At 41.5% G+C, this 13,643-nt stretch overlaps 1 protein-coding gene across 2 annotated transcripts in view; it reads right to left on the bottom strand.

Moving 5' to 3' along the window:
* Positions 1 to 13,643, bottom strand: part of AGO2 (argonaute RISC catalytic component 2) — a 111,506-nt gene that overhangs the window by 36,019 nt on the left and 61,844 nt on the right. For both annotated transcript variants that reach the window (XM_048841749.2, XM_075124916.1), the window contains exons 5-10: positions 12,844 to 12,980; positions 12,554 to 12,688; positions 5,027 to 5,114; positions 2,837 to 2,984; positions 2,535 to 2,654; positions 1,980 to 2,102 (exon numbers count right to left, since the gene is read on the bottom strand). In XM_048841749.2, the coding sequence (XP_048697706.1) occupies positions 1,980 to 2,102; positions 2,535 to 2,654; positions 2,837 to 2,984; positions 5,027 to 5,114; positions 12,554 to 12,688; positions 12,844 to 12,980 (751 nt within the window). The remainder of the gene's footprint in view (positions 1 to 1,979; positions 2,103 to 2,534; positions 2,655 to 2,836; positions 2,985 to 5,026; positions 5,115 to 12,553; positions 12,689 to 12,843; positions 12,981 to 13,643) is intronic.

The following is a 13,643-nucleotide window of genomic DNA, read 5'->3' as shown; positions in this document are numbered from 1 at the left end:
AAGTGGTAAATGGGTAATACTTCCAAAAAAAATCCCCAAACCCCTGCTTTGCTATAAGTATTGGTCTATTCTATAGTCTCAAGTCTGTGCCTAAATATTAATCCAGTTATTACACAGATCACTATCCTTCCTATCATTACAGCAACATATGTTCAAGTACGTGAATCTGATAATTTGTGAAATTTAGGAAGAGATAATACAGTTTATTCAATTTTTGAATGCTTTTTAAAAAAAATACAAATCCCTATATTTATTACAATAAAAATCAGCAGAATATATATGGGTAGTAAATGGGAAGAGTAATGAATGGCTGATAATTAATACATACATACAAGCTTGCAGTTCTATAGCTACTTTCCAGGAGTTCAATACAGTTTGCAGGAATTAATTTAGCCTCACAACAGTCCAGTAAGATAGGTAAGCATCATTACCTATATTTTATAGATCAGTAAACTAAGGCACATAAAGGTCCAGGGATTCACACATGGTCACAGAGAAAAGATACGTGGAAGATCCGAGAACAGGATCCTGGTTTCTGAACTCACAGTCATATAGAACTAAGTCTTTCCCCTATCTAGTAGACACTACTCTGAGGAATTCGCTACAAGATCACGAGTTATATAGGCAACAGAAGATGAAGACTGAAGTAAATCTCAGGATGGGAATTATCTTAATTGGTATGGATATCTAAAAGTGTGCAGCTTTTCCTCATATCTTTGACTGAAAATGCATTCTTCATGATGTTTTGTTTTAATTTTAAATTGTACTGCAAGGTTTCATGAAAATCCAGGATAAATTGAAAGATCAAGATATGTCCTTAAAATTATGACCCTCACTGAAATTGTAGGGCAAACATTTCAACAACAGGGTAGACACAGAGGCAGTAGCAGGAACAGTGTGAGCAAAGGAGCAACCTATACATCCACTCCAGACCCCTCAAAGCCCCAAACTCTAGCTTTTACTCTGTTTTATTTAGGTTTTTATACTGCACCCACCAGCATGGTATTTGAGTATCTTCATTACCCTTTGTGACATTAGAGACCACCCTCTATAGCAGTCTTTCCCAAATTGTGGGTCCTGCCCACCAGTGGGTCGAAGGAAGGATCTAGCTTGGTCACCTGTCACTGCCCCCCCATATCACCCCTTGCCTTACACATACCCTCAAAGAATTCCACCATCAGGGCTGTCCGGCATTTAGGGGATGGGGGAAGAGTTAGGCATAAGGGGAAGTTTGCCCCAGATGCCCAAACCAAGTGATGTTGCAACATGGTACACAGAGTTGCAGTGCCACTCACTCAAATTTTGTTGTGTGGAGGGATTGCTGGGCCAAATCCAAGTGGTGCTGCGATTCAGTGTGCCAGGTTGCAATGCCTGAAATGGGGGGACAGGAGCTGCTGCTGTTGGGTGGATGTGGGGTGGGTTCCCTCTCCAACCCCTTTCTCCCCACCCCGGGCCCCTCCAGCTAGCTGCGGCTGAAGTAGTAGGGGGCAGGGCTGGAAGAACAAGATCAAGGGCCACAGATTACTGATTGGTACCTTTTTGGTGCTACTACAATATAATAAATTTCAGAGCTGTTGAACATTCACAACTCCAGATAGAGTTTTCCTCAAGTCAAATAGAGCTTTGGGTGTTTAGCACATCTGAAAATGGAGACCTTAGGTGTCCTAAGTTAGGTACCCAAGAACAGAGGAACCCAAAATTAGAGGCCACTTCTAAAAAAGTTGGGCCTTAGCTTTCTTGTCTCAGTTTCCACATCTGTACTATGGGGATAGTATTTCCACATCTACCTCACAGGAGTGTTATAAAGGATTAAATTAGTTCATGTATGTAAAGTGACTTGACAATGATAAAAGTTATGTAAGTATTATGGGGGTTCCCAATGGAGTTACACCCAGGACTGAACTGAAGCACTCATATTAAAGAAGTTGTCAACTACTACAAAGGAATCATCCCAGACACTGCAGCATCTGTTTACATACTCTGCCTCCATACAGAATTGAGGGAGGTTGTAGGACTCTCCCAGTCACATCAGTCATTTCATCTTTGACCATTATTCCAAATTCACGAACATAAGGATCAGTATTAAAACTTGCACTTCGCATCTAAAAAGAGAAAACAAATGAATATTTCTAGTGGCAAAACAAAGTCCTTTTTGCATAAGTGACCCAAATTTTCAAAAGTATTTTCTAATTTTAGTGCACACCTTGGTCACTTGGGACCTGAATTTTGGTGATGCCAAGAATTCACAGCTCCCATTATAACTCCACTTGTAGGTATGGTGCTCAGTACTACTTAAAATTTGGTTCTGGGTGTCTGAAACAGGGCACCTAAAATTAGATGACTCTTGAAAATTGAGGAGGTTATAAATATTTTTAAGCATCTCATTAACTGATGACATGAGAAAGTGTTTTACAGTTTATTACAAACTATGTTTATTACCTGTAATAAACACTAGATAGTAGTTCATTAACTTCAAGAGAAAAGCTTTGTTCCATACTGTACCTCTGTTCCCTCCACAGACAAACAGCACTCACCAATTTGCTAATCTCTTCTTGACGGTCAGGTGCTGATCTGGCAGTTGCCCGTATCATAGTGGAAGTTTGATTGTCAGTTAGCTTCTTTATACACCTTTGTCCTGCCACTATGTTGCACACCTAAGGTAACCCCATACAAATTGAGTTAAAAATTCAGAAAATATCTGTTATACTTTTCTATATTTATTCCTGCAACAATTCCCTAAGCAGTAAGATAGCTGTAAGAGAAAAACATTTTTAGCTTGTGCTTTTTTTCCCCTTTCTTCTTTCCAAGAATACAGTATTTTGATTAGTTTACTTGCCTCAAGAGGAAGGTATGTATGTTTCTGCTCCTGTCCAACTTGTAAACATGGAAGGTGAGGATAACGTAGAACCAACTTGTGTCTGTCCTTAAAATATTGAGCTACAGTGCATTCAACTGTTTGTCCACTCTCCTGCTGAAGTGGGAATCTATAGGAAACCAAATGTGAAAACCAACCATTTTACCAACAATACTTTCCCAAACTTTCTCATAATGTATTTTAGCACAATGAAAGACCCAATGACAGAGAGAGAGAGAGAGTGTGAGAGAAATACATTATTCTCTGTAATGGAGTGGAGCGAGCCTTCCTACATTTTCACTTTTCAGGAGAGAGAAGTCTACAGAGGGTTAAACACCTATCACAGGGGTTCTCAGACTTCATTGCACTGTGACCCTCTTCTGACAATAAAAGTTACTACACGACCCCAGGAGAGGGACTGAAGCCTGAGCCCGCCTGAGTCCCACTGCCCCGGGTGTAGAGGGACCAGGGCCAAAGCCTGAGCCCCACTGCCTCTGGTGGGAAAGGGGTCGAAGCCAAAGTCCAAGGAATTCAGCCCCAGCCAGGGGGCTTGTAACCTGAGCCGCACTGCCCAGGGCTGAATCCCTCTGGCTTTGGTCCAAGGTGGTGGAGCTCGGGCTTCGGCCCTGAGCTCCAGCAAGTCTAAGCCAACTCCGGCAACCCCATTAAGTTGGGGTCGTGACCCACTTCGGGATTCGAACCCACAGTTTGAGAACCACTGATCTATAAAAACAAAAAACAGTGCATCTTAGGGAATGGTCTACATCTACAATCTTCATCCCCCTTTTCTTGGAACCAAAACAGAGTGTATTGTTTTTGCTGCCTGAATCCCTTAAGATCTAGAGCAAATATCCAGAAAATGGGCATCCAAATGGCCTGACTGACAATCACTGTAATAGTATGTATCTCCATTCCCATGCCATGGGAAATAACAGATCTGCTATAAGATGTAGTACCGGAGGAGTTAACGGCAAGTCAGTCAGAATAAACAGCTCTTCATAAACCTATATACTGTTAAACAAAATGGTGGTGTAAGTCTCTCACATCTGTTAAACGTTTCACATGTAACCTGCCCAACACCAAGAGATTGAACTACATCTCCTAAAAACAGTTTAAGTGAGGGTCTGTCAGAAGTAAAATATTATAGGCATTTTAGCGTTGAGATATAAATGTACCAAATGCAACTTAATTCTACTTCACTAATTTAAGATATTAATATAAATTAGTGGAATCCTGATAAAGCTTTAAGGCCCATGTTGCTTTAAAATGAAAAAAGAAAGAAAAAAAAGTGTATGTATGTATATATATAAAAAACTTATCACGTTTTATTACCACTGAAAAAATACAAAGAAGCCCAGCAACAGAACAGTTAACTACCAGTAGTTGCTAATATTGTTCAGGTGTCTTATAGTAAAAAAAATATGCTGATTGCAGCCTCATTCTTTGCATTTCTTTTAATACCACTCAGCTGCAATATATATGCATATTTTGAAGTTACTCACAAGACTTTTAAATAAAGAATTCCAAAAATAAAAGGAGAAAATTTATAAACATTAGTGCCACAAGAAGCACCAAAGTTTAGGAGAACAGCTGGCAAAAGTTTTGGCTGTTAGAGACAATGGAGTGTAATACTCATTTTTAAGTATGTAAATCAGCTGTAATTATACCAGTGTAAATGAAAAGAGAATCGGGTCTATATGTTGCAGAGGTAACATTCAGCCTACCTAAAAAAGGTATCACTTTCTTACTAGCCAATTATTAAAATGGCCAATGTCATCAATGGGCTTTCTATTCCTGCAGCAAGTGGGGAAATCCAAAGGGGAGAAAAGAAAAAATTTAGGTGTGAACAGCTGGTGGGGCCAGATTGAAGAGGGTAACTGAGCTGTCACAAAAGTCCATCTTATTAGTAAAAATATAATTAAAACATAGAAAAGGGAGAGATTAGTTTGATGTCTATTTTTAGTATAGTTTATTTTTAAGTGCTTGAGACGTGACAACTGAAAGTATCATTATACTGTGACAGCTTCCTATGTTGGTATACGTCAGTAAGGCAGGTTGATAGCTTTCCATGACAAGAACTGGACCGGATATCCACAAATTTGAAGATATTCACTGTACTATCATTTTAAAATACTATAGGAGCAAAAGGAAAAACAAAAAACTATATTTTACGTTTGGTGACTTGCTGGTCGTCTGGTGACATTGCACACTCGGTATTTTCTCTTCATTTGCCCACAGTGTGTTATCTCCACCTTTAGACCTAACAATATGAAAACATGTATCACTACTTCATTTCTTCAAAACCATTTTCAATCATTTAAATCTTTGGTTACTTTTGTTCTCCTATTACAGTCTTGTTATAATTTGTAAGTAATTAGGAATTCTTTATTTTTTGGACTATTCAAGTACTATACTATGCATGCTCAATAAACACGAAAGTTAAAATCCTTCTCAAACCTTAAATAAAAAAATCAAAAAAGGTGGGTAATGCAGCAAGTTGTCCTTTTAACTTTCCTTTCCTCTTTTTACAGGTTTCCCCCACTTACGGATACGTGCATTTGCTAGTAGAGATGGGGGGGAGGGGGGTGTCTTGGCTACAAAATGTACAAAACCAGTTGATATAAATGGCTTGACTGTTGCGCTGCAATTCTAGAATTAGCATCCATTCATTTTCTCTAATTTCCCACACACGGAAATAAAATTACTGTAAAGGAGCAAAATATATTTTCAGTTCAACTGTTAATGAAACACTGAAGACCAGACTGGCTAAGGAAACGAGCTGTAAAATGTCAGCTACCTCAAGGATTTTAATGTCTTGTCAGTGTTCATGGAGATGTTGGAAAAGTGTTAGTTCTTATAGAGAAATTATTTAATATGTGCCACATGTTCGGGCTTACATACAATTTCACTCAAGTAATCAACATTTTTCCACATAAAATCAATGTTAACCCACTCAACCAGTTACAAAACAAGATCAGTCAAACTTGCAGCAATAAAAAACTTACTAACTACTAAATAACAAAAATAATGAGTAGTCCTTGTGGCACCTTAGAGACTAACAAATTTACTTGGGCACAGGAACCCACAAAAGCTTATGCCCAAATAAATTTGTTAGTCTCTAAGGTGCCACAAGGACTCCTTGTTATTTTTGCTGACACAGATTAACACAGCTACCACTCTAAAACCTGTTCCTAAATAACACTGGTTAAAGATTCATAAAAGTTTTGCTTGGTAAGAATCCTGAAGGATATCCCAAACCACAAAAAACAGAACAAAACTTTGTCTGTCTAGAGTTAAAGAACAAGCATTACAAATCCAGGAAATTCAGAGGTAAGAAACTTAAAAGCCCAAACACTTCAATGTATGAAAATGCACAGTTAAGGACTAAGAAAAGGAGTACTTGTGGCACCTTAGAGACTAACCAATTTATTTGAGCATGAGCTTTCATGAGCTACAGCTCACTTCATCGGATGCATACTGTGGAAACTGCAGCAGACTTTATATACACACAGAGAATATGAAACAATACCTCCTCCCACCCCACTGTCCTGCTGGTAATAGCTTATCTAAAGTGATCAACAGGTGGGCCATTTCCAGCACAAATCCAGGTTTTCTCACCCTCCACCCCCCCACACAAATTCACTCTCCTGCTGGTGATAGCCCATCCAAAGTGACAACTCTCTACACAATGTGCATGATAATCAAATTGGGCCATTTCCTGCACAAATCCAGGTTCTCTCACCCCCCTCCCAAAAACCACACACACAAACTCACTATCCTGCTGGTAATAGCTCATCCAAAGTGACCACTCTCCTTACAATGTGCATGATAATCAAGGTGGGCCATTTCCAGCACAAATCCAGGTTCTCTCACCCCCCCCCCGCACCCCCATACACACACAAACTCACTCTCCTGCCTCAGAAACAACTCTGACATCATAATCAAAAAGGCTGACAAAGGAGGTGCTGTTGTCATCATGAATAGGTCGGAATATGAACAAGAGGCTGCTCGGCAGCTCTCCAACACGAGTTTCTACAAGCCATTACCCTATGATCCCACTGAGAGTTACCAAAAGCAACTACAGCATTTGCTCAAGAAACTTCCTGAAAAAGCACAAGATTAAATCCGCACAGACACACCCCTGGAACCCCGACCTGGGATATTCTATCTACTACCCAAGATCCATAAACCTGGAAATCCTGGGCGCCCCATCATCTCAGGCATTGGCACCCTGACAGCAGGATTGTCTGGCTATGTAGACTCCCTCCTCAGGCCCTACGCTACCAGCACTCCCAGCTACCTTCGAGACACCACTGACTTCCTGAGGAAACTTCAATCCATCGGTGATCTTCCTGATAACACCATCCTGGCCACTATGGATGTAGAAGCCCTCTACACCAACATTCCACACAAAGATGGACTACAAGCCGTCAAGAACACTATCCGCGATAATGTCACGGCTAACCTGGTGGCTGAACTTTGTGACTTTGTCCTTACCCATAACTATTTTACATTTGGGGACAATGTATACCTTCAGATCAGCGGCACTGCTATGGGTACCCGCATGGCCCCACAGTATGCCAACATTTTTATGGCTGATTTAGAACAACGCTTTCTCAGCTCTCGTCCCCTAAAGCCCCTACTCTACTTGTGCTACATTGATGACATCTTCATCATCTGGACCCATGGAAAAGAAGCCCTTGAGGAATTCCACCATGATTTCAACAATTTCCATCCCACCATCAACCTCAGCCTGGTCCAGTCCACACAAGAGATCCACTTCCTGGACACTACAGTGCTCATAAACAATGGTCACATAAACACCACCCTATACTGGAAACCTACTGACCGCTATTCCTACCTGCATGCCTCCAGCTTTCACCCTGACCACACCACACGATCCATCGTCTACAGCCAAGCTCTGAGATACAACCGCATTTGCTCCAACCCCTCAGACAGAGACAAACACCTACAAGATCTCTATCAAGCGTTCTTACAACTACAATACCCACCTGCAGAAGTGAAGAAACAGATTGATAGAGCCAGAAGAGTTCCCAGAAGTTACCTACTACAGGACAGGCCTAACAAAGAAAATAACAGAACGCCACTAGCCATCACCTTCAGCCCCCAACTAAAACCCCTCCAACGCATTATTAAGGATCTACAACCTATCCTAAAGGATGACCCAACACTCTCACAAATCTTGGGAGACAGGCCAGTCCTTGCCTACAGACAGCCCCGCAACCTGAAGCAAATACTCACCAACAACCACATACCACACAACAGAACCACTAACCCAGGAACTTATCCTTGCAACAAAGCCCGTTGCCAACTGTGCCCACATATCTATTCAGGGGACACCATCACAGGGCCTAATAACATCAGCCACACTATCAGAGGCTCGTTCACCTGCACATCCACCAATGTGATATATGCCATCATGTGCCAGCAATGCCCCTCTGCCATTTACATTGGTCAAACTGGACAGTCTCTACGTAAAAGAATAAATGGACACAAATCAGATGTCAAGAATTATAACATTCATAAACCAGTCGGAGAACACTTCAATCTCTCTGGTCACGCAATCACAGACATGAAGGTCGCTATCTTAAAACAAAAAAACTTCAAATCCAGACTCCAGCGAGAAACTACTGAATTGGAATTCATTTGCAAATTGGATACTATTAATTTAGGCTTAAATAGAGACTGGGAGTGGCTAAGTCATTATGCAAGGTAGCCTATTTCCCCTTGTTTTTTCCTACCCCCCCCCTCCAGATGTTCTGGTTTAACTTGGATTTAAACTTGGAGAGTGGTCAGTTTGGATGAGCTATTACCAGCAGGAGAGTGAGTTTGTGTGTGTATGGGGGTGGGGGTGTGTGTGAGAAAACCTGGATTTGTGCTGGAAATGGCCCACCTTGATTATCATGCACATTGTAAGGAGAGTGGTCACTTTGGATGAGCTATTACCAGCAGGATAGTGAGTTTGTGTGTGTGGTTTTTGGGAGGGGGGTGAGAGAACCTGGATTTGTGCAGGAAATGGCCCACCTTGATTATCATGCACATTGTGTAGAGAGTTGTCACTTTGGATGGGCTATCACCAGCAGGAGAGTGAATTTGTGTGGGGGGGTGGAGGGTGAGAAAACCTGGATTTGTGCTGGAAATGGCCCACCTGTTGATCACTTTAGATAAGCTATTACCAGCAGGACAGTGGGGTGGGAGGAGGTATTGTTTCATATTCTCTGTGTGTATATAAAGTCTGCTGCAGTTTCCACGGTATGCATCCGATGAAGTGAGCTGTAGCTCATGAAAGCTCATGCTCAAATAAATTGGTTAGTCTCTAAGGTGCCACAAGTACTCCTTTTCTTTTTGCGAATACAGACTAACATGGCTGTTACTCTGAAACCAGTTAAGGACTGTAACTCTACCACCACGCAAGTGTCTAGGACACAGACGGAAGGCGGCTGAGGCAGACCACCTCATTATTCATAAAAGTTTTACGTCAACCATCACTACAAATACAAACAAATGCTTTACAGGAGGTCAAACTAGATGATCACAATGGTCCCTTCTAGCCTTAGAATCTACAAATATACCCTTAATCAGACAGTGGCTGTGCAAACTCCAGCCTTTATACAGCCATACCCTGTGCACAGAAAGGAACACACTCATTTTTTATTTCAAATTATTTTTTAAAAATAATCTATCCCAGACTCTAGCACCCTTGGATACAAGGCAATTGGATTGTGTTTTTAATTAAGACAAAAATATCAGGAAAAAAAATAAATTCAAAAGCCTTCTACCACATGGAAGAAGCCAGCTAATTAACCTGAACTTTCCCCATTTAACTACAAACTTGGGTCAATGGAAGCTGCCTTACACCAACCTAATAATGCATGCATCTACACTACTAGCTCCCTTCCACCAACCTAACTCACCTGTAACGTCAACTTAATTACTCCCCCTCTATGAGAGATACAGTGCTTAACTCAATGCTGATGGGTCGTCAGAGAGGTAGTATAGACACACCATTGTGTAAGGCAACTGAATTGGCCTCCTGGGAAATTCCCATTTTCTGTTTGACCCGTGTGGAGAGCTTCTGGGGACTCAACATCTCGAACACGCTCCAGCCTGGAGCACACAGGAGGTGGTGGATCTTATTGGTCGGTGGGGGGAAGAGTCTGTGCAGGCACAGCTCTGATCCAGCCAAAGAAACAGACATCTATGAAAAGACTGCACGGGGCAGAAGAGCTACACCAGGGACATGAAGCCGTGCCGCTTGAAAATCAAAGAATGTCAGCAGGCATACCAGAAGAGGCCCTGTTTACACACAAACTTGCATTGCATTAAACTGGTTTAATCCAATTAGTTTAGTTGAACTGGAGTAAACCCCTGTGTTGATTCTCATTTCAATGTAGCTTTAATCTGTTCCTAATTAACTTTTGCTAAACCAAATAAGCCTGGTTTAAACCAAAAGAAGAGAGAGTGCCCATAAAGCTTTTTGCACTGGTTTAAGCAAATCAGTTTAAAAGCACACATTTTAGTTAAAAACTTATGCAATGTTGTCTGTAGACAAGTTCTCATTGACTTCACTAAAATTATATTAAGGATAAATATGGGCACACACTCCTACAGTAGGAGGAAAAACAGGATGGTTGAGGACTGAAGCATAGACCTGACTGCTGCAATTCTTAAAGTCTTGTTAAATATTTTAGGTTATGGCTACACTATAGCTTAAGTCAACATAAGTTATGTCACTCAGGGGTGTGTGGCTAATTCACACCCGAGTGACAACTTATGCTGATTTAAGCGTTGGTGTGGACAGCACTGTCGGCTTCTTCTGCCGACATAGCTACCGCCGCTTGTAGAGGCTGGAGTAATTAAGCTGACAGGAGAACTCTCTCCTGTCGGTTTGGAACAGCTACAGTAGAGAGCTTGAAGTGGTGGAGCTGCATGGGTGCAGCTGCACTGCTGTAAATTCTCTAGCGTAGCCATAGCTTTAGGCCTTATCTACACTACAGAATTTTATCGATGCAAGTTACGCATATAGCCACTGCTGTAATTAAACCACTGTTGCATGTCCACACTATGCTTGTGTCGGTGGAGCGCATCCACAATAGCAGTTCTTGCATTGACACAGACAGCAGAGTACTGTGGGTAGCTAGCCCACTGTGCAATCGGCCACAGAGTGCTTTGGGGAGGTTGCAATGGCTCACGGGGGCAGGTACAGCATCACAAGATGAAGGTTTCTCAATCCCGTTGTTCCATGGGCATCCTACTAGATTGCCAGATGCTTTTCAACTGTCCTGGTAACCTGCCACTCAACCATCACTGTCAGCATGGATCCTGCACTGCTGTTCAGTATTGTGCTGTGCATTATGAACAGAAGGCTATAGAAGAGGAGCCCAAGGGGGGGAAAAGGGGGATGGGACTATTCAGCTGGGGGATGCTTGAAGGAACATATTAACACTGAGCCACAGTACTGTGTGTTGTTGTAATGTGCTGAACCTGACATGGTTTTTTGCACCGTGCTATGAACCTTGTAATGATTGCTAGGTGTGCCCCAAAAGTAACACATTTTAAATCAGCTCTCAGTAATATGACAAAACTGACACTGCTGAACACTAACACAAGAAGCCCACAGAAGTATGTGGCGGGGCGGGGCAGGGGAGAAGAGAGAGAGAGAGAGAGACACACACACACACACAGAGTGTTGGGGGAGAGTGAGTGTGTCAGCATGCTGTCTCTTCTCTACGTTAAGACAGCAGCCAGAAGCAACCAATCCTGAGGCAGACAACTGGTGTCCCCTGGCCCCCCCTCAGCTCAGCGGAGATTGGTACACCAGCAAGAGAAGGGGACACCTGAAATCAGCCTCAGCCTCCACCTCCCTCCCTGGCTCTGCACAGCATGAGTCTCTTTCCCCCCCACCCTCCCACTCCCAGCAGCATCCCACCTTGCCTGCCTGCCACAGTGTGCCTAGTGCAGATAAGAGCAGAATTCCATGTTAGTGTTTTGATTCCACGATTCCCTCCGAGTTCTCCCACAGCCTCCTCTCCCCACAGACCAAAGAGATTTACCCCCTCCCCTGTAGTCCAGGCAGGAGTGCTTTTGCTGCTCAGAGCCAGCCTGCTCAGCTGGGCAGTAGCTCTCCACACTAAGGAATTTCAAAAACTTTTTGGGGCTTTGAAAGGGGTGGGGTGAATGTCCGTTTAGCTGGATGCAAGGCAGCGGAGTTCAAAACAGAGAGCAGAGCAGTTACAGCGGGCACTGTGGGATACCTTCTGTAGGCCAGTTACGGCAACGTAACAAACGTAGTGTCTACACTGACACTTTGTCGATCTAACTTTGCCACAAAAAGCTCTACACCTCCCGTTGAGGTGGTTTTATTTTGTCAGCAAAGCAGGAGAATTTAGTCAGTGGGAGGAGCATTGTAGTGTGTACACCTCCACTGTTTTGTTGACAAAAGCTACCTTTTGCCGACAAAACTGTGTAGTGTAGACAAGGCCTGAGTTATAAGATGCTTCTGCTTAGAATAAGACACTTTTGTTATCCAATCTCTGTTCAAAAGCATACATATAGGATTCTATGTCTGTCAATTTCTATCAGAAATAAATCTCCCCCTGGCACCCAAACTTACCTTGGCACTTGGAAGTTCACATCACAAAGAATTAAGAAGTTTTGCTCCAATTATGTAATTCATACCTTTTATTTCTTTGGTAAACTTTACCCTTTGGGAATCTGTGAGAGGTTTCTGTTGCTCTTCAATACTCTTGAAATCCAAAACTTCACATACAAACTCAATTACTGGCTGTGCCTTATAAAATGCTGTTGCAGACACTGCAGACAAAGAGAAACACACCTGTGCAATTAATTACATTACTGGAGACTTTACAGCTCTGAAGAAATTCTTGAGAAGTCCAGCAAATGGGATTAATTTGAATCATTTCAAATGAACAGGATGGAACACAAATGGAGAGCAGCACAGTACATACCATCAATATTAAGCATCATTTTCCAGAGTGAAGGTCTGACTGATTGATGGAACCCAAACCAAACTTCTCTGCCACCACCCAGAGGGTTTGAGCACCCTTCAGATGCAGTAAAAAAAGAACGGCCAACAGGAGTATACCTGCAATCAAGAAAATAAACCCATTAACTACTGAATCAGATCTTATAATTAAAATAGGAAAAAATCCTATATTAATAAAGCTGCAACAAATACAAAAATCATTTACATTCCTTTCAATGCTTCAAGTTTGTGTGTGTGTGTGTGTGTGTACACATCAAATAAAAACCCTACACACACACACACACACACACACACTATTTACAATGTCAGGACTAAGTCTATGTATCTTTTAACTTTTAATGAATCATTTTAAGAGACTTGCTATTCTTCATGTTTTATATGTTATACTGATAACTGTTGGCCTTACAGAAAATACAAGCCAAAGAACTTTAACATAGTTCAGTATGCCAGTGCAGCCACAATTCAGTAAGGGAAAAAACCTAAACAATTTTTATTTAAATCTTGCAGTATAACAATTGACCCCACTTAATATTTTCTAAATAATCATTATTTTTCATAGTATAAATGCATGACCACCATAAAAGAGAAACTATGGATTTATCACTTTGTTTCCTTTCTAAAATATGTATTTTTAATTTAATACCACAATTTTCAAACAAACTGAAAAGTATATTTGTTACTATTAATCTATTTCAAACTTACTTATGTTATTATTTTCAAAATTTGTATATGAAAAACAAGAATATCACCGGAATATGTAGT

Source organism: Caretta caretta, chromosome 2 (assembly GCF_965140235.1).
Source record: "Caretta caretta isolate rCarCar2 chromosome 2, rCarCar1.hap1, whole genome shotgun sequence".
Classification (NCBI taxonomy): Eukaryota; Metazoa; Chordata; order Testudines; family Cheloniidae; genus Caretta; species Caretta caretta.
Note: the sequence above shows the minus strand (reverse complement) of the source record. Positions and strands in the feature narration are given on the sequence as shown.